The sequence below is a fragment of the Crocodylus porosus genome, unplaced genomic scaffold (assembly GCF_001723895.1).
Source record: "Crocodylus porosus isolate Cpor-Errol unplaced genomic scaffold, CroPor_comp1, whole genome shotgun sequence".
Lineage (NCBI taxonomy): Eukaryota > Metazoa > Chordata > Crocodylia > Crocodylidae > Crocodylus > Crocodylus porosus.
The window spans coordinates 12,801,982-12,829,862 of record NW_017728922.1 but is presented as its reverse complement, the minus strand read 5'-3'; the positions used below and the strand labels follow the sequence as shown (position 1 = coordinate 12,829,862).

The 27,881-nt window shown below is 45.7% G+C and overlaps 1 protein-coding gene and 1 long non-coding RNA gene across 2 annotated transcripts; one reads left to right on the top strand and one right to left on the bottom strand.

Moving 5' to 3' along the window:
- Positions 1-13,792: 13,792 nt before the first annotated feature.
- Positions 13,793-23,199, top strand: PXMP4 (peroxisomal membrane protein 4). The gene is made up of 4 exons (XM_019539715.1): positions 13,793-14,016; positions 18,063-18,125; positions 18,888-19,086; positions 21,312-23,199. The coding sequence occupies exons 1-4, from the start codon at positions 13,808-13,810 to the stop codon at positions 21,573-21,575; spliced, it is 735 nt and encodes a 244-aa protein (XP_019395260.1). The 5' UTR covers positions 13,793-13,807; the 3' UTR covers positions 21,576-23,199.
- On the bottom strand, positions 22,419-23,932 carry LOC109313229. Its single transcript, XR_002101998.1, has 2 exons — positions 23,598-23,932; positions 22,419-23,561 (listed from the first exon to the last, which is right to left on the bottom strand). It is a non-coding gene; the product is annotated as an uncharacterized LOC109313229 (long non-coding RNA).
- Between the last annotated feature and the right edge of the window lie 3,949 nt (positions 23,933-27,881).

The window sequence follows — 27,881 nt, the reverse complement described above, 5'->3', positions numbered from 1 at the left end:
ATTATACACAAATTTGCTAATGAAGTACCCAGTTCCATGGGGGCTAATATTTTGGCAGTTGTGCTACAAATTAGCCGCCCCTCCTCCCCCGCACCACTGATTCCCTTTCCCTTGCCTGATCTGCTTTGCTTTTTTCCTTCCCTATACTCCCTGTCCAAATTTGCTGCTTTGCTTTCTGCTTCCTGCCCTATCTGCTGCTGTGCTGCCTGTCCCCTCCCTGATCTGTTGTGTGCCAGGCACAGAGGCTGCCCATGCTGCAAGTGGCAGACATGCCACAGTTTGGCCACCCGTGGTCAAAATAAAGAAAATGTCAAAAAATACCAGACCCAGGACAGACCTCAGGGGAGCCCCACCTGAGACCTCCTCCCAATTAGACACTGAACCACTAATGACTATTCACTGAGCACGATGATTGAACCAGTTATGTAGCCACATTACAGTGCTTTCATGTACTTCTCATTTCCTTATTTTGTTAACAAAAGTGTCATGGGAGAGAGCTTCAAACAACTTGCTAAGTCAATTCACATAGCCTATCACCTTAGCATAGAAGGAAATCAGGTTGGTTGGGTATCACTTGCTCTTGGTGAATCCAGGCTGGTTGTTCCTGATCATGTTGTTTTCCTCTAGTCTAGGTGCTTCTCAATAGATTCTTTCAGGACCTGTTCCATGATCTTTCCAGGTATCAAGGTCAGACTGACTAGTCTATAGTTCCCAAGATGCTTCCCTTTTTAAAAAAAATGAGCACTATCTTTGCCCTTTTTCAGTAATCTGGGACCTCACCTGACCCCCACATATTCTCAAAGAGGATAGCTTAATGGCTCTGAAATTATCTCAGCCAATCCCTCCAATAATCTAAAGTGCATCCCATCCTGCCCTGCTCTCTTGAAAGATTCTAGTTTCTCTAAGCAATCCCTAACCTGTTCTTCCACTACTCTAAGCTGTTTATCTCCTTCCCTATCTTTGCTGCTGCCTGTGCTTATCATCTGGTAGCTGCCCCTGTTTGTGAAAATTGAAGTATAAAAGACATCAATACTTCAGCCTTCTATGCATTATCTGTAACTAAATTGCCTTCTGCATTCTGTAAGGGATCTAGGATTTCTTTGGTCTTCCTTTTACTTTTGACATACTTGTAGATATTGACATATTTGTGTTGAGGAAGACTGGCAAGCTCTAAAAGAAACGATCCATGAGGTCTGCACAGTCAGTTGGCTATACCACCTGACATCATCAGGACTGGTTTGACAAAAACAACATTAAGATCAAAGCCCTTCTCAGTCAGAAGAGAAAAGCTTCCTGTAACTGGCAAAACCATCCCACAGCGAGTCAGAATCAGGGAACTTTTTGATGGCTTAAAGCTAAAGCCCAGAGGAAAATTTGAGGAATCAAAACTAAATGGTGGGAAGAAAGGCAAAAGAAATCCAACAATTGACAATCATGACGTGCGGAACATCAGTGCAATCAAAGCTACGTATGGACCAAGCTCTTGAAGACTCACCCCACTTGGAACTAAAGATAGCAGTCCACTCCTCACAGACAATGAGTCCATCAGCAACTGCTGGAAGGAGCACTACCAAAAGCTGAACCAAGACTCAACTGTGACTAATGAAACCATCAAATCCATCCTGTAAGTATCCAATAAGGTAAGTACTTGCCATTCCACCAACATCTGAAGAAGTCTACCAGCCAATAAGACAGATGAAGAACAATAAAACTTCTGGCCTTGATGGCTGTCGCTGCTGGGACTCAACTAGCCGTTCTCGTGCCTCTCTCACTTGGGTGATAGATGTTACGCACCTCTTGGGCTTGCGCTTCTGCCTGAGCTGGTGACTTCTGCCTGAATCCTTGAGCCCATCCTCGCTTGCCACGACTTGATGACCTCAATGTTCGGGGCTGTTCATCGGGGGTGCTCGTTGGCCCTAATGTTCCTCCTGGTAGTTGTTCTCAGGGCTCTGCCACCCCTACACCCTGGCCTCGCCTCCTGTGTAGCAGCAACGAGCTGATCAGTGTTTCGCTTCTAGGACCCACAGCCGAGTCTTGCCTGGGCCCCTCCCAACACTATCTGGCCCACAGTGCAGGTCGGTTGCCCTCCTATACCCCTCAGGGCCTGGGGTTAAACCAAAATCAACAAGAAAATAAAAGGAAGCCTGAACACAAAACCGGGCGTACTGCCCTTTTAACTACTCCCCCGCACTTCACCAGGACACTGGTTGCCTCATCCCCATAGGCACCAGTTCCCTGCCTACTCTAAGGCACCTCCCGATCCAGCGGCTAAGTTCCCTCCAGTGGCACTTGTCCCTGGACTCCTTACCGTCCCTCTCTCTCGGGTCAGATCTCTCCTGGAGTGTCTTCTGCCGTCCCTCCACAGTGATCCAGGCGTCCTTCTGCCGCCGGCTCTGCAGCATCGTTGAGATGCTCCTCTGCTTCCTCTTCACTTCTGCCCCAGCCATTCCTGTTCTCTGGGTCCTATGCCTTCACTCGGCTCTACTATAGAGACCTCGGCAGCAGCACTCTCCCTCCTCTCGCCAGCTCCGCAGCGTGCACCACCATTTTTATCTGAGCCAGCTGGCATTCAGTGCTGGCATCACCAGCTGGCTGCAGCTGTATAAACAGGCGTCCCGGGACAATGGCATACCAGCTGAGGTCTTCAAAGTTGGTGGGAAAACTATGAGCAAGAAGCTCCATACGCTGTTTCTCAAAATCTGGAACACGAAATTCCCACTGACCTAAGAATGCCAGTATTGTCACTATTTTTAAAAAGAGAGATAAGCCCTTGGACTGTGGAATCTATCAAGGTGTATTCCCTTCCTCTCCATTGTTGGGAATATCCTTGCTTGAATTCTGCTGAACCAACTGCTCTCTCTTGCTGAAGAAATTCTTCCTGAGTCTCAATGCAGCTTCAGACCATTGAGAGGCACCATGGACATGATTTTTGCGGCCCAGCAGATCCAGGAAAAATGCTGAGAATGACACCAGGAACTGTATATGGCCTTTATTGATTTGGTAGAAGCCTTCAGCTCTGTTAACCCTGATGCTTAATGGAAGATCTTATCAAAGTTTGGCTGCCCAGGGAGCTTTCCATCTTTCTTGAGATCATCAGCATGCTCATCCATAAGTATCTGCCACGTGGCATCAGCATCGAGTTTAGGATGGATGGGGACCTGTTCAATCTCTACTGCCTCCATGCCAAAACTAAAGTTACTTCAGCCTTGATTGTGGAACTTCAATACGCTGATGATTATACTGTTGTTGCTCATACTGAGAAGGACGTACAAATGACCCTTAACTGCTTCTCAAGCATACCAGTGCCTGGGACTGACCCTAAACTTTGGAAAAACAAAGCTGCTTCACCAACTTGCTCTAGGTCTATGAACTCCCCCAACAAAGATCCTCATTGATGGACAGGAGCTGGAAAATGTTGAACACCCTATACCTTGACAGCCATCTCTCAGGAAGGCCAACATCCACAAGAAGATTTAGTGCAGGATCTGATGTGCCAGCTCTTCCTTCGGAAGACTGAATCATCATGTGTTCAATGATCATGACATCAGGACTTGAACAAAGCTCCTACTATATAAGGCTGTGGTAATCCCAGCTTTCCTCTACAGTTGTAAAGCATGTATGACCTACAGGAGCCTTCTAGAAACCTGGAATGCCATCACCAGCGCTGCCTCCAAAAGATCCTTTGCGTAAAGTGGGAGGGTCATTGCACAAATGCCAGTGTCCTCGCCAATGCTAACAACATCAGTATGGAAGTGTTGATTATTCAACATCAGTTGCAGTGGATAGGAGATTGTGTGCTCATGCCTGATGTACTGAAACAATAACTATACTCCCAACTCAGCTAAAGGATATGAGGAGGCCAGAGGAAACGTTTCAAGAACATCCACAAGGCAGACATTAAGAAGTGTGGCAGTTGCATCTCAAATCATGCCTTGGCCTTCCTAACTTTCTCCTTACTTGCCTGTGCAATACTTTTATACTCTTCCCTAGTAATATGATCACATTTCCATTTTCTGTAGGACTTTTTTTTTTTTTTTTTTTTTCATCAAAACACTGAAGAGATGGCTATCTAGCTAGGCTGGTCTTCTATTATGGACTCCTTTTCCCCTCAGACTTGCCTCTCTGTGGGGATCCTGATCACCAATTCCCTAAGGTTGTTAAAATCTACTTTTTTAATTGAGTATCTTTATTCTACTACTCCTCTCTCTCCCTCCCTCCTTCCCTCCCTCCCTTCCTTCCTGATCATTTTGTGGTCACTATCACAAGTTACCTTCTATTTACATTTACTTGACTGGTTCCTCTCTGCTTGTGAGCAGCAAGTTGAGAAGAGCTTTCTCCGTAGGTGGTCTCCCTACCAACTGCACCAAAAAGTTAACCCAAACACACTCCAAGAATTTGCCAGACTGCCTGTGCACTGCTGAGTTTGCCTCCCCACAGGTGTCACAGTAATTAAAGTCCCTCATAAGAACAAGGTCCTGCAATTTGGAAACTTTCATCAGTTGTTTAAAGAAGGCCTTGCCCACTTACTTCTGCTTTGGTGGCCTATAGCAGATGTCTACCTTGACAATCCCCCTGTTGCTCTCCCCTCTGACCTTTATACAGAAGGTTGCAACAGGCCTACCTTCCATTTTACACTGCATGCTGTTTGGTTGGAGGATAAATTCAAACTCCTGATAATGTTATGTATTCAGAAGTTACAAATGTACAATTTCAGCCTTAAGTTCATTATAACATAGAGTTTTTTGTCTAAATTTTTATCTTCCACTCTAAAGTGTGTCGGTTATTATGTAAGTTTGTTAACTCTACCCCATGTTGCAGAATGTAAAGTGGACATACTTTTGGTAAAAAACCCAGATTCCTTATGATATCATAAACTAGTTGTACTGAATTCACTGGTGGAAAATGCACTCATTTCAACAGAACCAGTATTTGGTGGATAAGGAAGGGATGTGTGACAAGGCGTGCAGCAGGATCTTCCATCGACCTTCACAATATCCGTTATAAATGCTTTCACTAAAACTAAATGCCCAGGTTCAGAATATTTGCTGGTACTTGTATTTTCCTGTATGAAGAGAGGTTGTTGGTTAGTTCAAGTAATAGAAGTATGCAGTTGATCAGCTTTTTCCTCACTTGGTTCTTTTAGGGATAGGGTAAAAATGATTGTCCAAAGGCAAAATACGAACACTATAAATCCAAAAATGTACCCTCTGGCCCTCAGGCTGCAATTCACTGGTTCAGCACTTAGGCCTCATGTACAGCATAGGTTTTATTACATTCAAATACTACTAAACACATGGTATTATCCCACATATGTTGCCATACATTGTGGCCTTGTCTGTATTAATAAAACAAAATTAAGGCATAATTTGTGGTCTGGACACCACTAAGTGTATTTTAGATCACTTTTATACACTAATGTAAGTTACTCCAGCATCTGGAATGGACAGGCAACCGTTTCTCTAGGGGGAGATTGCCTGTAGGCACTATTACAGAGCATCATTACTGAGTTGGCAGGAGAATTGGCGATAGCCTGTTTGCAGTGAGCAAATGGCTACTCCAGAATAGAAGAGGACATGTGATCCCTACACTGGTGTAACTTGAACTAATTTTTACTCCTGATTTTTTCAGGGGTAACTTTTACACCAGCTTCTAGTAAGTCACACCAGTGCAGTTATATAAAGTACATCCACTGTGATGTATTGTTGAACTACCCAGATCAAGCAGTGAATATAATATTTTAATATGAAGTTAGAATTTGCAATGACAGTGTTCAAAAGCAAGTATGCCAAAGTTAGATGCATGCAGTTATCACTATCAGTGGTTTTCAAAATTCCTAACATCATGCAACTTTTTCATATTTTGCCTGTTTCAGTACCCCGACCCCTTGTTCCGTGGCTCTGAGAACTGGACCCAGGTGATCTGGCCCAGCAATGACAGTGCACTACTTCCCAGTCTGCTCTGCCATTATCTCCAATCTCTTTGCAGAACCCCTGATGACCTATCAAGGAATGCTGCACAGGTTGAAAACCACTGCACTAGTTGTATTACAGAAATGTGCATGGAATAACAGCAAGCTATCAGCTAAGGTGAAGATGCAAATCTACGAGACTTGTGTACCATCATTCCTGCTTTATGATTCAGAAATATGGATTACATATGCTAGGCACATGAAGAGATTGAATGGCTTCCACATGAGATGTCTGCAAAATATCCTGAAACTAAAGTGGAAAGACAGAATACCAAACACAGAGGGCACTTACACACATGCAAGGAGCCTACTCTGACACTTTAGCATGTCAGAGCAGACTCAAATAATCAAGTCTAATGGAGCTTGTAAACTGACACACTTTGGCAGCCCCATGCATCACAATATCATTAACACAGCATGCCTCTGTGATGAGAAAATGGCTGTGCACTTTGAACTAAAACATGTTCAATGTGCTTTAATTCAAAGCACACCACTGCCGTTTTCTCAGTGTGGAAGCTCACTGCACCAGTGATACATGTGCTCCCAATGCAGTGCCAGGCACTTTTAATTAGCACAGCTCACTAATTAAAAGCACCCAGCACTTCATCAGCAACACATGGAACAAAAAATGCCCAAAGGTATTGGAGTGCGTAGGCCGACACACTTAGAAACCACTATCAAGAGGAGGTTGCAATGGATCTGTCATGTCAGGATAATGGGAAAAGACCATACCCCAAAAATATTTTGTATAGTCAGATTCAAGATGGCTCCAAAATGCTCAGTTACCCTCTATGGTGATACTATGATGTGTGAAAAAATTATATGTAGTCATTCAACATCAAAGAAGGAAGCTGGGAGGAATGTGCAGAATCCCGTCCAGTCTCAAGAGAATATCTGGAACTAGGTGCAGCTCAACATGAAGCATGAAGCAGCTTTGATCTAAAGGATGGAAGCAAAGCAAGAAAGAAGAAAGCAGCTTGCTATAAATTTGGACTCCAACTCAGACAACATATGAATCTGTGAAACTTGTAACAAGCTTTGTCACTGTGGTAGTCAGACAGGAGCTGCCGTGACCTCCAACAAACCAGGAGTTCTGGGGGAACCCCAGCCCGGCAGCTTTCTGGCATGCAAGGCATCCCAACACCTGGGGAAACCCGTGGCTCCATTCCTAGCAGGCTTTTATTGACATGAGCTGGCTCTGGCTGGCTGGGTGGAGGCCAACTCCAGCAAAAAGACATGCCTGCCACCAGAGCACAGGGCCTGGAAGCAGAAGCCAAAGGGAGAGAGCTGGCTTCCAGAGGGGATTGCCCTGGCAAGGGGCAAGCGGTGGAAACCTATGGAGGTTTCCTACAGATGAAGACTCAGGAGAGCCTTCAAACTCACCTGCAGAGTGGCATCCTGATGGACTAGAGTGGCAGTGGTACCTGACAAGCTGATGGGAAGCCCAGGTCGTCCTGAAAAGGGAATAAGAAGACATCTAACTATGAGTGGAGAAAGGAAGCAGAGAAAAATATCTCTCTCCCCCCCTCCCCACCCCACTCCCATCTCCAGAGAGGCCAGAGAATCATACAATTCCAAGTAACTGAGCATGCAGGAGAAAGCCCTGTCCAAGGCATAGGACGCTGTACAGAGATAGCCAGGTAGTTTATGGGCACTGATGAATTGTGGCTTCTGGCTTAGATGTATTGTGCACCAAGTATTTAAGGATGCTGTGGGCTTGCAGGTGGCCCTACTTACCTGATGGTGATGGATAATATTGGGTTGGTGCTAGGACAGGGTGTAGGGGAGGCGGAGCCCCAAGGTAGATCACATGACTGAGCAAAATCCCAGTGCATAGGAATTAAAAACCTTCCTCCACTTTGGTTTTGAAACATCAAGCATGGAGGGTGAAAAAGAGTATTTGCATGTGAGGAAGAGAAGAGGACAATTCCAGTACTGCCCAAGAGTGGGCAGGAGCCAGCAAAGGAGAGGAGAATTCGCTGGGAGCCGCACTTCTGAGTTACTGCTCCGTGAAGCTAGAATGGCCCCAGAGAAAGGCGGAGATGAGGAGAGACCTGGATGAAGGTGAGAAGAGTGATGTGGTGGAGAGAGAAACCCAAGGGAGCATGTGGGACGCTTGGAGTGATGGAGAGCCAACAGGCAGCTGGCTGGGAGACTAAGAGGAGTCTTACTGGTCAGAGACAGGCTCCAGCTGAAGACATTGATGTAAAACGAGGGACAAAAAGAGGATAACTATATGGAGAACATGGGAGCTCAGCAGAAACAAGTAAAACCTTTTCTTTACATTTTATGTTGGGAAAAACAAAAGAACCAAAAGTGAGTTGGAGAATAGTGAACATTGCAGCTTCTAAAAATTGAAGCCCCGACACAGATAGTTGGGAGAGACGTCGGAAACACTTTCATTATTTGATAGATGTATCCCTAGGAGATGAGCATACTAAACAACATCATTTGAAAAGGGTTTCTTCTCGTTTTGTTGTTTATCCTGGGTTTTTTTAAGACTGGGCATTGTAGTTACCAAAGTCTAAAGAAGCTATCTGTTAGGAATTGGAGAAGAAAATTCTGAACTACTTAAAAAAAAAAATTGTTAAGTAATTTAAATAATACAAGACACTTAAAAGAAAAAAACTGATCCCTGAGTTTTTATAATAAGAATTTCAGAATTTCCACAGACTTGGAGGAAGGTTTCAAGAGTTCAGTGCTACAAGACAAATTAACATATTCAGGTTATACAGTGGTGTCTAAATCCATCCCTCCCAATTAAAAATAAATAAAATTCTTTCCATCAAAGGCATGGCAGGAGAAAATCGGGATCACCACTAAAATAAACTGGTAATTGAAATCTTGTTATTGTTGGTGACCTAATCCTGAAAAAGGTGGAAAAGCTATACCTTTATAAAACTACAATTAGGCATACTACCTCACATTGCACCATAGCATTTTGCCACTAGAGTCAAACTGTCCAGTCTGAAGGGTGTACGTACAGAAGACCCAATCTCTCATGGACATTTACAATCACTCGAATTGGGCTTGTCAGCAACACAGATTCATCAGGCTTCTGACTAGACTTCTTACTGTGTACACCATGATTGAGGGGATCAATGGTTGCCTACTACAGATCTGATGATGTCTATTTTCGGTTATACTGTTCAGTCACTAAATGTCTCTGAGCTGCCTTGAGAGATCTACAGAAGAGATACTTGATAAAACAGTGGTGCCCAAACTTTTTGCCCTTGATGAGCTATGCCAGATCTGCTGGCAGGCTAGATCCAGCCAGTGAGCCTGATCCAGCTTGTGGGGTGGGTGCAACAGGGGCCCAATCTGGTTGTGCATGAAGAGTCTGGGACCAATCTGGCTGTGTGGCAACAGCCTGGCTCATACCCAATCTGGCCATGCAGGACTTTGGCAATGGTGCAAGTATGGAAATTTTAATTACCACTACTTCCTCACCACAAAATTTCCCAGCTCATAGGGAGTCCTATACGCCAGATGCCATGGTTCAACAGGCTACATTTGGCTTGTGGGATGGGGCTTGAGGACCCCTGACATAAAACATAGAATCTTTAATTAGTTAATCTTTTGTGTAAAGATTTTTGTAATGAATTAATTATTGAAAGTTAAGTAATGGAAAAACTGAACTAACTCTTTTAGTTGGGGCTACAGATATCCGGGAAAAGGGAGGGACCAAAAGAACAGGGTACCAGAGTGATAAGGAGGCAGGTGCCTCTGATACGCTAGAAGTGATGCCTTCAGGGGGTACTTCCAAAGACCATATAAGGTCACAGGTGTCCTGAGCGAACACCCACCAGAGGGGGACTCCATGACAACCAACTGCAGCAAAGCCCACCTGGTAGAATAGTCTGATACTGGTCAGTGAATTGGCAGCTCCAGAAGAAAAGGCTATTTTCACCTCTCACTATGTTGACCAGTCCTAGACAGGACTCCATTACTGGATTTAATCAAAGGGGTAAAGAGATATGCAGTAAAAATTATTAGGGATACGGGAATAAAAGCTTTCAGATGAAAAGTGACTGAAATACACTGGAACTACTCAGAGGAGATAAATAATTGGCATGTGCTCCTTAATCTATTTTACTTCTAAATGTGCACAATGATGAAGGTAAATCAAGTGTTCCTGTTTAATCCTTCTCTGTGCAAGAACAAGGGGATACTTGGATAATTAAAGACAGTACATTCTGCTTTTTTGTTGTAGAGAACAGGGTGTGGACCCATGGTTTGAAGGTACAGCAAAGTAGGTTTAAGTAGGTTTAGATTGGATAGCCAGAACAACTTCTCTTGGTCAGAGATGATCTGAAAGGAGCTGTATCTATACTCTGTTATGGATACTTCCCATGCTTTTGGGCTTTGCTGGCTGCCACAAAAGCTGGGAAGGAATCCTCCCCTCCTGTTGCTATACCAGTCAGGGTTTGTTTTTTTCCCACCTCCACCTCCAGTGAAGCATTGGGTACTGGCTTCAACCAAGGCTGGAAATTTTAACTAGGGTATGCCCATGCTTCTGTTGAGGCTTAAACCTAGAGATTTCTGTCTAGGGGGTCTTGCCCCTCAGTTCAGGGTCAGACTGATTGCCATATTTGGAGTCAGGAAGGAATTTTACCTTTTGGTCAGTGTAAAAGGGAGCCCGTGACCCTGTTATTGTAATTAAAAGACGTAAAGAAACCTACTGGAGCAGCAGAGGGACACCGGAGGCGATGACATCATCCACTGGTACCGGAGGACGTTTTGTTGTACCAGTCCCCAGAAGGCAAATGAAAAGATCTAGATGCCTGAGACTAGACAGTGACAGAGCTGAATTCATGCGGAGGCACGAAAGGAGCCAGGGAGTGGAATCTCCCTTGTGCATATTTTAAGAAGTGGCTAAGTAAAGCCACAACTAGAGATCAGACTGTCTACACCCAGGAACGGGTAGATGGACTTTAATTAAAGACTTTTTTTTTAATGAACTGTTGGCCAATTCTGGATGACTAACAAATAGATTGGAACAATTTATTTGTAGCACAAAGAAAAAGGGGCAGAAGCCCTAGCCCCAAATTGCCAAGGTGACTTATTAATGATTAGTCCTGCCTTTGTGTCCTCCAGTAAGCAGGTCCACAGTAAGGGCATGGTCGCCTGGAGTTTTTTTTGCCTAATAGTCTATCTATGGGTTTCACTGTGTCACGGGGCAAGGGGAGGACCCAGACCCCAAAGGGTCAAGGAGGGACTCTGGGGGACAACACACCCCAGGGAAAACATAAGAGGAAGAAAAACAAACAAAAATGCCATACCTGCTGCAGGAACCGCAGCGGGACAGGAAGCAGCGGCGGGACCCGCGCGGCTTGTTAGCCACGGTTTTTTTAAAGTGACAGCAGCTGGCGAGAAGGGGGAGGAGAGCCAGCATGGAAGGTTAAGAAAGGGAGACAGCAAGACGGAAGGGGAGGAGAGGTGGAGGAAGAGCGAAGAGAAGGTAGCTCCCGGACCCACTGAGGAGGAGGGGGAGCTGGAGAACACTGCACATAGGGCAGGAGAATGCCCAGACAACCACCAGTATACAGATGCTGTTACTGGGCTTAGAAGGACTGAGGTATCCAGGCTGCATATCATTTTGAAGCCACGAGGAGAGCATCCAGGAGGTTCCTCAGCGACAGAGACTAGTCCCAATGGATCGCACAGGAGAAAGGTGAACGGTCGAGGGGCTAGCTAAGACCAACTCGTCCAGGACAGAAGACCTGGGAGAGCCCGTCGGAGGAAAGTTTCTTCTCCAAGGCGGAAGGCACGTCAAGGGTTGGATACACATAGGGTACACTAAGGGTAGGGAATAGGTAGCACGAAGCGGCAGTCGGTGGTGGGGGCACACTGTAACTTAGATGCCACAGAATAGTAATCTATGGATTACTGAGAGGTAGCAAGCAGTTTGTTGCTAGCATCTTTTCCTTTTTCTTGTTAATTTTCCTTTTTATTGCCTGGGACACCAGGGTAAAGTAAGGCGGAGGGCTACGACAGGCTGGGGATTTAGAGGGCCTAGTTTGACTCGGCCATACAACTCAGGCTCAAGCGAGACCCAAGAATAAGTTCTCGCATAGGGAGGGCTGGCCACGGAAGACAACATCAGCACACCGCCGAAGCTGGGTAGAGGGCGAGGTACAGGGGAGGTTGGAGCCTTGTGAAGATCATCACCCCTAGGCCTGAGATAACCAAACCCGGACGGTTGGACCCCTCCGCCACTGATAGAATCATCAAAGTCGTGGCAGGCAGGATTAGGAGGGGATAAGACTGCCCGAGGTGAGAGCTTGTGGCCCTATTACCTTTGGGATGGAGCGAAAGACCTTCATCAAGATCCAGAGCCGAGCCGCGAGGGACCGGATGATCGAGGCCCGGCGGGTGCACGCTGTTTTAGAGAATAAGCGAGCAGCCTGATAAAGAAGCGATTAGAGAATAAAAGGTATAAGAAGACTGACTTTGACCGTAATTAAGAAATATCGAGTTTGTCTGCATGTTGTAGTTTGAATTAACTCCCATCAAGTCATGGCAGGAGAGAAAACACCCATAGGGGAAGTCAGTTTTTTAAAAAATTTAATCAGCTTTAAGAACACCCACTAACAGTCAGGTTGGTACAGGAGGGAGTGGGGAGTTGCCTTCTTCTGTAGTTGGGAGTACAGCTCTCTTTCTTGGATCTTTCGAGTGTATATTAACAATCCTCGCAGCAGGAGGACATTGGCCACTCTTGTCTCCCTGCTTTACCTGCAGCAGGTTAAGGTGTTATGCCTTATGACTGTGTCAGGATTCACTATGCAGTTTTAGACCACTGGTGCCCCAACTTTTTGTCCCACAGGCCAGATGAGTGGTGCCAGCTGATCCAGGGCCTGATCCAGTGCATGGGGCAGGCTCAGCTGGGGCCTGATACAGCCATGTGGAAACCACCCAAACCCAATGTGGTTACACAGTATGGCCTGGTAGAGCCTGGATCCAGCCTTGTGAGGCAGGCCTAGCCTTAGCTGTCCCCTCCAGCTACCAGGCATTAGCCTGGGCCCAAACCAGCTGCATGACAACAGCTGGGGCTGCATCTGGTCACACTGGGTGTGGATACTTTGTATCTGGACAGGGGTTGTAGTGCTAACTGTCACCATCCCCCGCTACCAAATTTCCCAACCCTGGGAAGGCCCACAGGCTGGGTACAGTTCACAGCCAGGGAGTGAGAATCCCTGGGTTAGACAATGGATTTGGATAGGCCAGTTTGAACAAAGATGATCCTGTCTGTGGCAGGGGGATGGACCAGATGATTAGGCCTTCCTTCTGCTCTGATTCTGATTTAAACCTAACACACATTTAAAACTAGATTTTTGGTGAGAGATGCAAACTCTTCCGGAGCTGAGTCTAAGGAGCCCCCTAGAGGTTGGAGTTTCCCCTGGGCATGCTGTACTGCTCCTTCCCAGGCATCCTTCAGTGACGGCTAGTATTGGGCAGTATCAAGGGGACACGAGACAAGACCGGACAGAGCCGAGGTCTGACTGAACGGGGCAGCTCGTCTCCTTCCCCCGCAGCGGTAGGGACAGACTACTAGTGGATGCACCTAAGAGCGGGGCTAGGATTTCGCCGCCTTCCCACCACCTCAACTCCTGTGCTGCACCCACCCGGCACCAACTGCGACTTCGCCGCCTTGCGCTCCAGCCAATAGGAACCGAGCGTGAGGAGGGGGCGGGGGAGCGAGAGAGAGGCCTACGATTGGCTGCAGCGTAGCCACCCCGCCCTACATTACAGAATGATTTTCGATTTGAAGGGGCAGGCTCGAGGTTTCTGTTAATCGGGAGGTTTGATGGAGAGGTGAGATGGCCAATAGGGTGAGACATGGCGCTGACTCCCCGGCGAATGCGGAACTCCCCTCGCCGGCGCGCGTTATTTCCGGCGGATGCGGTGTCTGGCCCCGGGCCCGGGGCAGTCATGGGCGGAGCTCGGGTGCTGCTCCGGACCCTTCTCTACACCGTCAACTCCCTGCTGCAGCAGCGCCGCTACCACGCCGCGCTCGCGGCCCTCAAGGGCTTCCGGAACGGAGCCGTGTGAGTGCCCGCCCGGCCGGCGCCGCGGGCCCTTGGGGTCGGGGTCGCGCCCAGGGAGCACCCGCTCGGTAGGACGCCCGGGGCCATTGCTCAGGCCCAGGGTGCCTGAGGCGTGGGGTCCAAGCGGGGCTGGGGCGCTCCCCGCGGAGCAGGGCGCTCGGGCCCCGGGCCCTGGTGCCCCTCGCGGGCCGAGAGTTTAAAAAAACAGTCTGTGGGTTTTATATTTCAGCTGATGGGAGTTTTCAGCCCGTTCCTTGCAAGGACATTCCAGCAGCATTCACTACAGCCTGTGGGCTCAATAGTTGTACAGATAGTTTAATAATAATAAGTAAAAAACATTCATTTCTAGTGAATGGAAACCAAACCTGCTCCTGTTGACTTCAGCAGAAGCAGAATGGGGCTCTGGCTTTGGTTCCTGGCAGACCTTCATTGGAAGGAGTGATGGGATCTGATCTGTGATTCCCGATAATCACAGTTCCATGTCACAAATGCCTGGCAGGAGGTGCACTTGTGGAATTGGGCATCAGATCCCAGTCTTGCCCTATTGCCATTGCAGGGGGAGCCTGGCAAGTTGAGTGCTTGATAATCAGCTGATTGTCAGCAGAATTGGGACGGCACACTTTTCCAGGCCTGGGGCTGTCCCAGTCTACAATCCGTCTGTCAGTTGGCAGGGACTGCACCTGGATTCAGGCGCTGGGTCAGTCCCTGCCAGCCAATGATCAGTTGATTGGGACTGCCTCAGGGCTCGAGTCCCCAGACTCTCATTCAGTTAATCATCAGTTGGCAGGGACTGCCCCAGGGATTGAATCCCATGAAATCCCTGCCAGCACACAGCAGATTGGTATAGCCCTGGGGCTGGAACTCCGGGGCAGTCCCAAGCCTAACCAGGATCACTTGATCAGGACTGCTTGAGGACTTGAGTCCCTGCCACATGTTAAATTTAAGGTACAATGGAAGCAGCTGTAACATTACTACCAGGTTTTCCATTTCTGACGGAAAAACAGAGAAAACCACTGATTTCCCATCTTTATCAGAGATTCACATGCAGCCCCGCTGTGCCCAGCCATGCTGGGTCATGCCTGCAGGAGGGAAACAGGGTGGGTGCTCAAGTCTGCAGCCTGCCCCAGCACATCTGGAGGGGGCAAGTCCCCTTTGCCCCCAAGAGTGCATGTGGCCCCCCTGGGAGCCAGCCCTGCCCTTCCCTGTAGCAAGCAGCAGTGGGGGAACTGGCTCTCTGCTCCTTCTGCTGCAGCTGCCTTCTGTTGGGGGCAGAGAGCTGCAGACCTGAGTCCCTGGCCCTATAATCCTAGCAGCTGAGGGCCCCCCTCTGCAGGGATGGGGGGCAGGTGCTGTGGGTGGGGGGGACAAGGGGCATAAGGGGGGGCAGGCTGTAGTGAGGGGAAAGTGGGGCACCAGCACGGCTGTGGGGGGCCATTAATTTTAATAACAGATTTGGAGGCTTTTATTAGAGAATTTATGATTTTAAAACAAGGAAAACCAGGATCCCTGGTTATTACACACAGTTTATATTTAAAAAATTTAGTGGGTTTTATTTTTTATTGTGCCATTAATCTCCTGAATGTTTGGTCAGTTTGCTCTTTAAGGGGATTAACTGGTTAATCATGTCTTAAGTGTAAGATCTGCCACAGCCTTTACAGAAGAAAATTCATAAAACTCCTGCTTGTTTGAAGTATTTGAGTCAGTGCAAGGGGCCTTGACTGCATGGCCATAAACTATCATGGCAACCTTCTAGTCTTGAAGCCAAACTTGTTTGAATGGACAGCAAGCTACTTGGGCCCAAGTCAAAAAAGAGACTCTGATGCTTCTATGTTGAGTGTTGCAGTTCCTAACTTTTACACGTTTGGCCCCCAGAGCAGAAATCAGCACTTGAAACGAGGTTCCTAGACTCCCTGAATAGTCCATGAGGAGAGTTAAGCATCTCAGCTCAGACTGGTATCTGCAAAAAAACCCAAAACAAACCAAAACAAAAAACCCCAATAACCACTGAGCAGGAAGATGCCTAGACCTATGGTGTGGGTGGGCAAAATACAACCTACAGGCCAAATCTGGCCCACCAAAGGAGTTTGTCTGGCCTGTGGTGGGTCCATCAGTTCAGTCTGGCCTGAGCCCAAGCCAAGGTATGTATACCCAGCCCTGCTGCCCCTAGGCATGTGTGGGGGCTGGGGCAGTAAGGCAGCAAGGCTCCATTTCCTGGCAGTGGTGGCTTCTTCTGGTGGCCACAGCTGGCGCTGGCGCCACAGCCCAAGTGCCCCAGCCGATTCACCCCACACCTGCCACTGAGGCAGGACCCATACAGATGGAGCTTGCAGCCAGGTGGCTGGAAAGATCAGAGGATCTTGGGGAAGTAGGAGCATAGGGCCAGGGCTGGGGCAGAGCCATGGTCTGCTACCCACACACCCCTGCAAAGGCAGAGGTTCCATGGGCAGGGGCAGGAAGGGAGAAGATTGTGGCTCTGCCACAGCCCCACATTGTCATTGCCCCAAGATCCTGGACCTGGCCCCAGCCAGAGCTCCCTCCCTGCCTGCAGGCCTACCACATCCACCTGTCCATGCGCCCTACCTGTGCTGTTCCCGGCCAGTTTCTGTGGAGATCCCAGGATTGCAGGGCAGTGACAGCACAGGGTTGGGGCTGGGGCAGAGCCCCAGTTCTATGGGCAGGGACGTGAAGGAAGCAGAACGCAGCACTGCCCTAAATCTTCACTGTCACTGCCCAGCAGCCCCAGGGCTGTGGCCAGGTGGGGCCCTGCCTCTGGGGCCAGGTCTTGGGGTGGCCCCATGCTGTGACCACCCTGTGATCTTGGTCTCCACTGTACATCCTTCTCCCAAACACTGCTACCTGCAGTAGAAAACCATTCTCCAGTCTCTCAGTTTTAATCCTCAAAGGGAATTTACAAAACACTCTTCACAGACGAGTCTGTGAACTTCACATCATCAACCTCCTGGATACAAAAAATCATTGACTAAATATAGACATTGGATTTATGACACATTGCCTAACATCTGACTCCCCAGGTACCTCTCCACTATGTACCAGCTGCCTTCATTCCCCAGCCCCCCAACCTGTCTTTCACCCATTGACTCCTCAGTTTACATCTTCACTGACTGCCTTTCTTGCGTGCATACCAGCCTCTGGCTTCTTTACTATTCATTCCATCCAGGAAGAGCACAGACCAACTGCAGATGCTTCCTCAGCCTGGTGAAGGGTATTTAAACCCGAAAGCTTGCTGAGAAGAATTTTTCCAGCTACCTGAGTTTTACCCAAAAAAACCTTGTCTGCCTATGTCCTTAGACCAACACAGCTACAACCCTGTAGCTTTCCCCTGTAGCTGGAAATCAGGAAGACAAAGGGCAGAAAAGGAGGGGAGGAAGGAGCGAAAAGAATAGTGTAAGAAGCCAGGTCAGGCAGGTACCTGGTGAATCAGATGTCAGACAGGTTATAATGTGTCATAAATCCAGTGTTTATATTGAGTCCATGATTTTTTTGTATCCAGTAGATTTATGAAGTGAAATTTGTGGGCTCCTCTACGAAAGGTTTTGTAAGTTCCTTTTGAGGATTGGAACTGAGAGATCAGAGAGGGAGTAATTGTCTTGGATATATTATATCCAATATAATATATCTGAGGCAATAAATGGGTAATATATATGGATATATTATGCATTTATTGTAAAGAAAATAGTATCTTCATATGCTCAGAGCTAGGAATTCTTTCTCATCTTAGTTGGAGGCTCTTTGTCTTTTAGTCCCATTTTGAATATACTAGGTCTTATTTATCTTGATTTCTTTGTGTGTGGATGCACTACAGTTTTATAAACCTACTGACAGAATTATCAATCAGTGTGTTGATCTAAAAATAAATAAAAAATATTAGGGTAATTCTAACTATAATCAAATCTTTACAAGATCAGAACTTTAAAAACATCTATAAAGAGTTCTGTTAACAACAGTAATTTTAAAAAAACCTTTTTGGAAACATGGTATGTTTGTATATATTCATGTTTTACATATGCTATATAATTTTTCTTTAGCTATGGAGCAAAAATCCGAGCACCCCATGCTCTGGTGATGACTTTTCTCTTCAAGAGTGGAAGGTATTGACATTAGTTTTTCCTTTCTTGCATTCTTGTTGAAGGACCTTCTCCATAAGGTTGAGAGATTTGTTTTACATATATCCATCCTTAAAAGATTGAACCTGGGAAAACACCAGCCATATCCAAATCAGTTGTTTATTTTGTTAACCAAAATGGGGAGCTCACTTTTTTAGAATGCACATTGCAATTCAACTTGCTGTTTGAGAGGCTTAGGATATTGCTGTTCCAGTGCTTATCTAGACCTCATCTACAAGAGGCATATTCTGCCAGATGGCCAGCCACCAGGACAAAGCTTAGCATAGACGAGGAATGGTGCAGCTTGCCCCTCTTCAGTTTACCTTGTTTTCATAGTGCACTGGCACTAGTCTACGCTAGATGTTTGCATTGATATAGTTAAACTAATGGCTGTCATTTATCTACAATTAGGGCATACCAACAGTGTAAATACAATATTAACTGTATTCTGAGCAGTGACCTAGAAGTGAAATGGGCTCACTCTTGCCATGTTTTGTCTGGGCCTTTTTCAAAAACCGGTTACATATTTAAACTACAGTAGTGCTAGGGACTAATCAACAAAAGAGCCCTTTGTACTGGGCTTCAGAGTAACTGAACAGGAGAGACTCTGCCCCAAAAATCGTACACTTTTAATAGACACAATGGACACAGGGTCAGGATGAGAGAGGATTCATACGTACAAGCAGCATGAATAGTGCCATGGCCATCTTTCTCCTTTACTAACAGTTGTTTATTTTGTTTGTACAGTCTGAGAGAGAAATTGAAAGCAATTGCTCAGGCCACTTACACTCATTCCAGAAACCTGGCCTACTTTGTGTTCACTTACAAGGGTCTGATGGCATTACAATCCCAATTACAAGGAAAGAACTTCCAGCTTCACTCCTTCTTGGCAGCCTGCATTGGAGGCTGGTTAGTGTTTGGTGAAAACAATGCTATCAATAGCCAGGTAAACAAATGCATTTGCTCCCTCTTTTTATATTCCTGAATGCCAACACATGCATGTAGACAAGGTTCTTTGGGTGAATCTTATATCTTTTATTAGACCAACTAAATAGTTGAAGAACAATTTTTAAGCAAGCTTTCTGGTTCAAAAACCCTTCATCAGGCTAATGACGTTTCAGCAGTTCACGTGTGCTCTTCATGTATGGAATGAAAAGTAAAAAAGCCAGAGGCTGTGCTGCTATGCATACAAGACAGGCAGTCAGTGAAAATGTAGATTGAGGAGTCAATGGGTGACTCCTAGTCTTGAAGCCAAACTTGTTTGAATGGACAGCGAGCTACTTGGGCCCAAGTCAAAAAAAGAGACTGATGCTTCAATGTTGAGTGTTGCAGTTCCTAACTTTTACACGCTTGGCCCCCAGAGCAGAAATCAGCACTTGAAACGAGGTTCCTAGACTCCCTGAATAGTCCATGAGGACAGGCTGGGTGGCGGGGAGGGAAGGGGGATGAAAAGTGGAGAAGTACCTGGGAAGTCAGCTGTCAGGCAGGTTATAATGTGTCATAAATCCAATATCTATATTTAGTCCATGGTTTTTAGTATTCAGGAGGCTGATGAAGTGGAGTTCATAAGCTCGTTGCTGGAAAGTGAGGATCAGGACTGAGAGATTGGAGAGAGAGCGGTTTTCTTGTGAGAAACGTGCTCCCACAGGTAATTGGGTATTCCTATCTTTGACAGACTTCCAGTGTGCATTCATTCTGGTGTGCAGTTGTTGTTTGGTCTCACCTATGTATTTTCCATCTGGGCATTTGGTGCATTGGATGAGATGCATTATATTTCTGGAGGTGCATCTGTAAGATCCAGGAACGCTGATGGCTCTGTTGTGGGGTGCAGTGATTGTGTGGGGGGTGGAGGTGTGTTGGCAGGTTTTGCATTTCTTGTCATGGCATGGTCTGGATCTATTTGTTGTGTTCTGGGCCTGAGGAAGTTTGCTTCTGGTGATGAGGTTGGCGAGGAAACAAACTTCCATCCAGGAAGAGCACACATCAACTGCTGAAACTTCCTTAGCTTGACAAAGGTTTTTGAACCTGAAAGCTTGCCTAAGAATTGTTCTCCTACTATTTAGTTGGTCTAATAAAAGATATCAGATTCACCTAAAGAACCTTGTCTACCTATGTCCTTAGACCAGGGGTTCTTAACATTTTTTGTTCCATGGACCCCTTTGGCAGTCTGGTGAAACCTATGGACCCCTTCTCAGAATAATGTTTTTAAATGCATAAAATAAAATACATAGGATTACAAAGGAAACCAATTATATTGAAATACAATTATCAAAATACATTCATTTTGCCTACATTCGTAATTGAAGGAAATGCTAAATTTCAGTTACTGGTTAGTGAAAATAAAGATGTAATTTTTTTCCCATCCAAGTTCATGGACCCCAGGTTAAGAACCCCTGCCTTAGACCAACACAGCTACAACCTACACCCCTAAAACATGCATGTAGCATTGATTAGAAATTACATTTTAAAAAATGTTGTTTTTAAAGATGTTGTTAATGGTTCTTCATACTACAAAGCCCCGCTGTCCTACCCCACCCCTCACCCCCAGCATTCTGCTGGGTATATGAACACTTTACACTTTACACTTTTAAATCAGTTTAGCTTCAAAGTCTGATAGAGAAGAATCTTTGTTTAGTGGATAGGATGCACAGCATTAGGAGCCAGAAGACCTGGCTTGTGTTCCCAGCTGTCTCACTGATTTGCTGTGTCCTAGTGTGTGTTAACAACTGTATAATTAATGTGAACTTGATCACAGGACATTGCACCAATTTATCTGTGTCTTTTTTAATTAAGTTGCAAAGCCAACCGAATGAACACTAAATAAACTAACTCTAGTTTGTGAAGTATGTTACTAACAGCAGCATCTATTTCTAGTACTACTATTTGGGACAGAATAGAGTTGCAAACTGATCTTCCAGTATATGCTGTATCATGTGCAGGCTCTTACTCAACTGAATTAGAGTACTGAATTAGTAAGCACACGAGGAAGGTACAAACAACTAGTATTGTGACACCAAAGGCAATTTGACATAGTAAGCCAGAGTCAAGAACAACCATGGTAAGATGTTTGGCCCTGTATATTCCATGGTTGTAACTTTCCAGTCTCTTAATATGGTCAGGGTTGTTAGCCATGTTACTTGCCTAACTTTCCTTGCATTTTCCTTTGTGCAGATTATCATGTACTTGCTATCTCGCACCCTGTTTGCCTTTTCCCGCCTGGCAGTGGAGAAGGGCTATATCCCAGAGCCAAAATGGGATCCATTCCCCCTCACTGCTGCTCTCATCTGGGGGACCATTCTTTGGCTCTTTGAATATCACCGACACACTCTACAGCCTTCACTTCAGTCCTCCATGACTTACCTATATGATGACAGTAATGTATGGCATGATATTTCTGACTTCCTCATTTATAACAAAAGCAGTACTGAGAAGTGATTGGCTGATCTTCAGGAACTTTTGAATAATGGCATATTCCAGCAAAACGGGGTTGACATTTTTTTCCTGCTGCACTTGACCTGAAGCACTTTTTTTGATTCTGCCAAGCGAATTTTGCTCTTGTGTCTTGGCCAAAATGATGTGACGGTCTCTTGTTGGCTCTGCATTGGGTCATGAGGGACTCCATAGAATCCTGAACCTGTGCTGTGATAAGGGAAGAATATTTTGTGATTGTTTGATTTAAACAAGTCTTTTAAAAAGAGACTTTATTTTTTCTTATGTTACAATAAATACTTTTAAGAAACTAAATATACTGAATTAAAATAACTTAAAAGTAAAAGGTGAATATATTTTAAATAACTAACAAAAAGGTGGCTTATGGAATTACTTAAATAACTTGAATATACATCTTCTAAGATTTCTGGGTTACCAGTAGAGGGGACTTCAGTAATGTGTAGGCATATCTCTTTTGGGTGTTGATGAGTTGATTCATTTTTCCTCTGCAGTGAAAGCAGTGATGAAATTCTACATTTCTCAGAAGTATTGGAAATCTAGACTACCCGCTTGCAACCAGCAGACTTGCATTTACTTGTGAGCTGCTTCCTCTGCCCCTTCCAGCCTTTTTCAACAAGTTCTCTCTGAACTGCTCCCTCAGGCAAATTTTGGGATATTCATGTTTAAGGCTGTTAAGGAGTCTCCTATTATAGGTATGATACCTTCGGCTTAAGAGAACCAGTCTTTGTCCTTCCTCTAGGTTATTTAATCTGTTCCCCTGCAAAATGCTAATTATAATCTCTATTTAATCCCCTGTTTCCTTGTATACAACACTCACCTGTTTTTTCCCCCCAAAAATCAGCTGCTGGAAATTGGGGTGCATGTTTTAAGATGCTGTGATACCAGCTTCTGCCACAGGAGCCTCTACCAGGGGAAAGAGAAAGTAGCACTGCATAACGGGCAAGCACAATGAGCGTGCAAGGCTCCCTAGGTGCTGACTGTGGATACTTTCTCTTTTCCCCCACCCCCTCCAAGCAGATACTTATGCTGCAGAAGCCACTACCAACTCAGCAGGAGCTTCTGTTGTACTTCTAAAATGGGGCTGAGCCCTGGGGGCTGGGGCAGTTCCTGCTGAATCAGTTGGGTAGGCTCCCAGGTGATTTAACCCTTGGCTAGGATTGGGTCTTCAGCAGACCTGGAAGGTGCTACTAGCTGCCCACCCAGCTCAACTCAAGAAAAGAGGGAGGTGAATAGTTTGGCTCCACTAGAAGGTTAACAGAGCAGCCACAACATTTGTCTTCCTCTCTACTACAGCTGCCTCTATTCTGCTGCCCCCCTGCCCACCTCCTCCCCAATAATGTACTTACCAGTATGTACAAGGAAGGCTCCCTCCCCTTTATTTTACCTTTTAACAAAGTGCATGTCTTGTTCAGGGGCATGTTGTATGCAAGAAAATACAATAACTAGCAACTCTTGTTAAGAAATTTTTAAAACACACTTAAATGGACAGTAATTTAACGTAAAACTTTATTTATATATACATAAATTCCTATAAAAAGTTTTCAAAGTGCACAGCATGTATTCAGACACTACAGTGATCATTGCCATTTAAATAAAGATGATTATCTAACTTAATGGGTTCTCTTCTTTTGGGGAAAGATGTCACATATACTTATGCATCATTCTTAGGCCTCGCACCTCTCTGCACTCTGGAACTAGTATTGTGATGCATCTTCCAGGTAGTTCTTTGCTCTCATTTTTGTTCTGATACCCTTCTCCTCTGGTTCATGTGGTGACTTAACTGCCCTTCAGCATTTGATCCCATTTTGATTGATTCAGGTTGCTTAGGAATCAACCTTTTTAGTTCTTTGACATGCCATTTGCCCTTCACTGTTGTATGTTGTCTGTTTCTCTCTCTTTTCCCTCCCTCCTCTTCCCCACCACTTTAAAGACAGTTGGAGCACTCCTTTGCTTTGTCTGTTTAACCTTGAGCTCTTAAGTTAGAGAAAACTGAACCCTCTGTGTGACCTTACAGTTTAGAGGCTAAAAAGATTTTGAGCCCATCTCTTGCGAACCTGATGTGCTCATTTTTTTTGTACACTGAAAAAAAAGTGATTATATCACTTTACGCTGATGCTGTGCCCCATCATAGCCAAATGTTTTTTGTTATCCAGGACATCATAAAGGATAAGTTATTGATTGTCCCAGCTATTTCACAATTATTGAATACTTGAATTGGGGCAGTATTTAATGATTTTCTTATCTATGATTTGCAGAAATGTAAGAGTTTGTTTGCTTATCTCTCCATAGATTATGTGTTACCACTCAAATAGGCTCAAAGTGTCCAACTTTTTTAACTTTTTTCAAATTGCAGGCAGATTCTAGTTTTTTCAGTAAAATAAATTTTCAGTGCATCTGTGGTTGACATCTTTAAACAATGTATTTTGGGAGCAGAATGTCAGACTTTGAACATTAATTACAAAAGTGTCTTCAACAGGTAGGTAAATAAGAGTAAATAGAAATATTAAATATTTGGCTCTCATCTCCTTGGGCATTTTGGTAAGATTTCAAGAAAACCTTTCAAGTTCATGACCTGACCAGCTCTGGATTAACAGACCAAAATCTTCAGAAAAAAAAATTCTCAGGTTTAAAAGTCATAGTTGCTTTTTACCCATTTTTCTGTAACAGGACACAAAGGCTGCTTACAGACATGGAAAAAAAACCCAACACTTTACTTTCAGCTTGGTGTTCCCCCATGCTGAGTACAGTCCATGTCCAAAAAAGGCATCACATTAATTTGATGTGGCTCCCCATCATCTGTATAGATCAAGCACTTCAGCAGGGTATTTTGGCATTTTTATCTAATAGTTGATTGAATCAGCTATTAGAAAAAAGCTGGGTCAAACTGACAGGATGCCTTTTTCGGTAAAGCACTGCTTTTTTTTGTTTGGTTAGCTGTTTTTTTCCAGGTCTGTCAGCAGCCGTAGAGAACCAGCTAGACAAACTGTGTTTTTGGTAAGAAATTGATAATGTTTTGAATGCATAAAACTACAGCAATTTCTCAGTGAAAAAGTCACATTTCTGTTCCCCAAAAAAGCGTAAATTTAAATTTCTGTTGGTAGAAATATTGGAATCATAACCGTGGTCACGTATGAAGCTCTTAAGTGGTTCATTGCTAAGCTTTTCAGAGATCCACTTGTTTATCTGGTCATTAATTTACAGTAGCAATATCTCCATCTTACTGCTGACCACAAAAACAAGTCCCTATTAGTCCAAGTTCTAGCATCAGCTGCAATCATCCCTTCTCAGTTCAAAGCAACCATTCTCCCCAGGAATCTCTCCCTAACCTTGCTTTTGTAGAAAATTTTGCCTGAGACTCAAACAGTCTGTAGTTCTGATTCACAGAACCAGCTGCTATCTTCAGAAAACAAACTGAGATCTCACTGCAGTAGGAAGTTCTGTGTCAGTAGCCACTAGCTGTGCTTTTTAACAACAGTTTGTTTTCGTTCTGTGTGTGGGTAGAGCATTAGGCTACAAATCACTCTTTCCCAGGGAAGTATTTGGAGCAAATCTTCAGTAGCACTAGCACACATTACTGTTTCCAAACCAGAAAAATGGGTAGGAATCCCTTATGTTACTGATGTGACATAATGCCAGTGTGTAATACAGAAGTGAACTAGAAGTAATTTGTCTGTCTGTTTCAGACATGGATACATAAGTTATGTTCTCTACCCTCCCCCAGCTTATTATGCAGGGACTTCAGTCTTCTGTTCATGTTCCTTTTTTATTAGCATTAAAATCAAACAGAAATAAGGAGACAGTTTGGAAGCCACCTGCAAATTAGCTAAACACTTAGGGAAAAATGCCATCCCTCTTTTTTGCCTCTTAACTGTGATCTCTTAAAGCAGACATGAAAACCAACCGTGTACATCAGTTCAAAGTTAACTTGTTGCTTCTCCCCGGGGGTTCAGTTTTGTGAAGTGCTAAGTGCCGCTTGAGATAAGCTTAGCACCCCAGTTGCCATAGATGTTGGAGGAACACTGAGCACCAAGTAGGATCAGACCTTGGCTTACCAGGACTCTCTTGTCAAAGCAGTACTGTGAAATCCTGATGTATCTCTATCAGGACCATCACAAAGAAGCAGAAGCCAGAGAAGTACATCTTAAATACAAAACAGAGCACCAATCCTCTTGAAGGATGCTCTTCCTAAAAACGGGTTAAAAATAGAGAATGCTTTTTATTGTTCACAAATCAAACTTTCTGTGAAAAATTGTACTGGTAGTATTCTTTATCCAATTCCCTATGACTGCCCTTGTGACAGCTCCCTATCACAGTGGTGCATTGGCCAGGAAACAGCCCAACTGGCCAGGGAAGGTGTGTGGCAGGGCACCTTTGGGGCCTGGTAGTTTAAGGGGATGGAGCAGGCTATGGAGCAGCCAGTAGATGTGGTGAGGCCCAATTAGGTAGTCAGGTGACTGCAAGAGGGCCCTTGGATTGAAGGAGGGCTGGGCAGCCTCAGTATAAGGCCAGGCCTTAACAGCTGAGCTCCCAGTTACACCTAGGGAACCAGAGAACCAACACCACTTGGCCTGCAGCTCCCATAATACCTGGAGGTCAGGGTAGGAGCTATGAGGATGGAGGATGTTCCTATTCCTGGGGCATGACCTGAAACTACACCATCCTGGGGTTAGATGGTATAGTGGGTCTGCTTGTGGAGGGACAGTCTAGGAAATGCCACACCTGTGCCCCCCAGTGAAAGGTGAGGATGGGACACCAGAAAGCCTCAGGCGCTGCTGCCTTGTGAGTAACTCAGGGAGGGGAAAGCCTAGCTGAAAATAAAGTGTTGGGTTTTTTTTCCATGTGTGTAAACAGCCTTTGTGTCCTTTTACAGAAAAATGGGTAAAAAAGCAACTTTTGTGTCTGCACATGTGCGTGTGTACACGTACGTGTGCATGTGCACGTGTGCGTGGGTACGGACATAAGTGTACATACATGTACCTATGTGTACGTATACATACGTACACACACACACTTAGCTATATGTAAAACACACAGTGCTACGTGTGTGTGTGTGTGTGGGTGTGTGTGTGGCACTTCCCAGCATCATCATTTGTGTTATGCATGACCTCTGTGGGGCGCCCAAAATCCCCTTAAGGTTTCTCATGTCCCTCTTTCTACTCACCTGCCACGTTTTGATGGAAATATTATACCGATGTTCTTGTAAGTGGGAGACTACCTATTGTATTTTGTATGTTGGGATTCTCTGCCACCATGGGCCTTCACCCCTGTCTTTCTCTAGCTAGCCCTCCCCATCTAAACCCACCAGATAGGGTTTGACTCCCAGTCTCTAGCAGAGTTCCCCCCTTTAAGGTGCACACATAGCCATCCATGAGTAAAAGTCTGGCCGTGCACCCACCGGGAATAGAGCTGGGCTGTTGCGTGGGACTCTTAGTAAAGGTAAGTTCCTCCCCTAGGTGAAGGTGGGGGGCTGGTGTGGGCTCCGCCAGCTCTGGGGAACTGCTCCGCACCTGTGCATCACCTAGGGGAGCAAGGACGCAGGTAGAATCAGGGCCAGGGAGTGTAGAGCAGTTCCCTGGAGCCAGAGGAGCCTCACTCAGGGCAGGCAGCACCTCCTCCCTGGTATTAGGCAAAGCAGGGATGGAGGCTGGAGTGGGGGCTGGCACAGGCTCCGGGAAGTGCTCTACTCCCTGGCCCTGATGCCACGTGCCTCCACTCCCTGAGGCAATGCAGGGGAGCAGAGTAGTTTCCTGGAGCCTGCACCGGCCTCCAGCCAGCCCCTACCAGAGCTTCACTCGGGGCAGGCAAGCCCCAGGCTCCAGGCCCCGCTGCCTGCCCCAGGTGAAGAGAGAGGAGCTTACCTTTTCTAAGTGTCCCACGCCACACTGAAAGGGGGAGGCAGGACCGAAGCGGCGCGCTCACAGACTGAAGCGGCGTGCTCACGGACCACTATTTTTTAGAGGGAACATTGGGCTCTAGCTCTTTGATCTTGAGGCTCATGAGCACCACCCCCTTTTTTTTTTTGCTGTAATCTGGAGGCCGGCTTCCCTGGCCCAGAGGCCCGCCTACCAACTCCACAGCCAGGGAGCCGCAAGTTCAGAGCCAGGCAATGGCCTCAAACCTCCACTATCCCAGTCCAAAAAAAAATACACCACTGTGTTAGAAGTGGAGTATTGTTAGAAATGCACAGCTTGCATCTCGCACCTGATAAGAAAGAAACACTGCCAAGGACTTTTTTCATTGGCCAGCCTTGCCACACCTTTTCTTAAATCGCAGACTCTCCCCCAGCCTCTC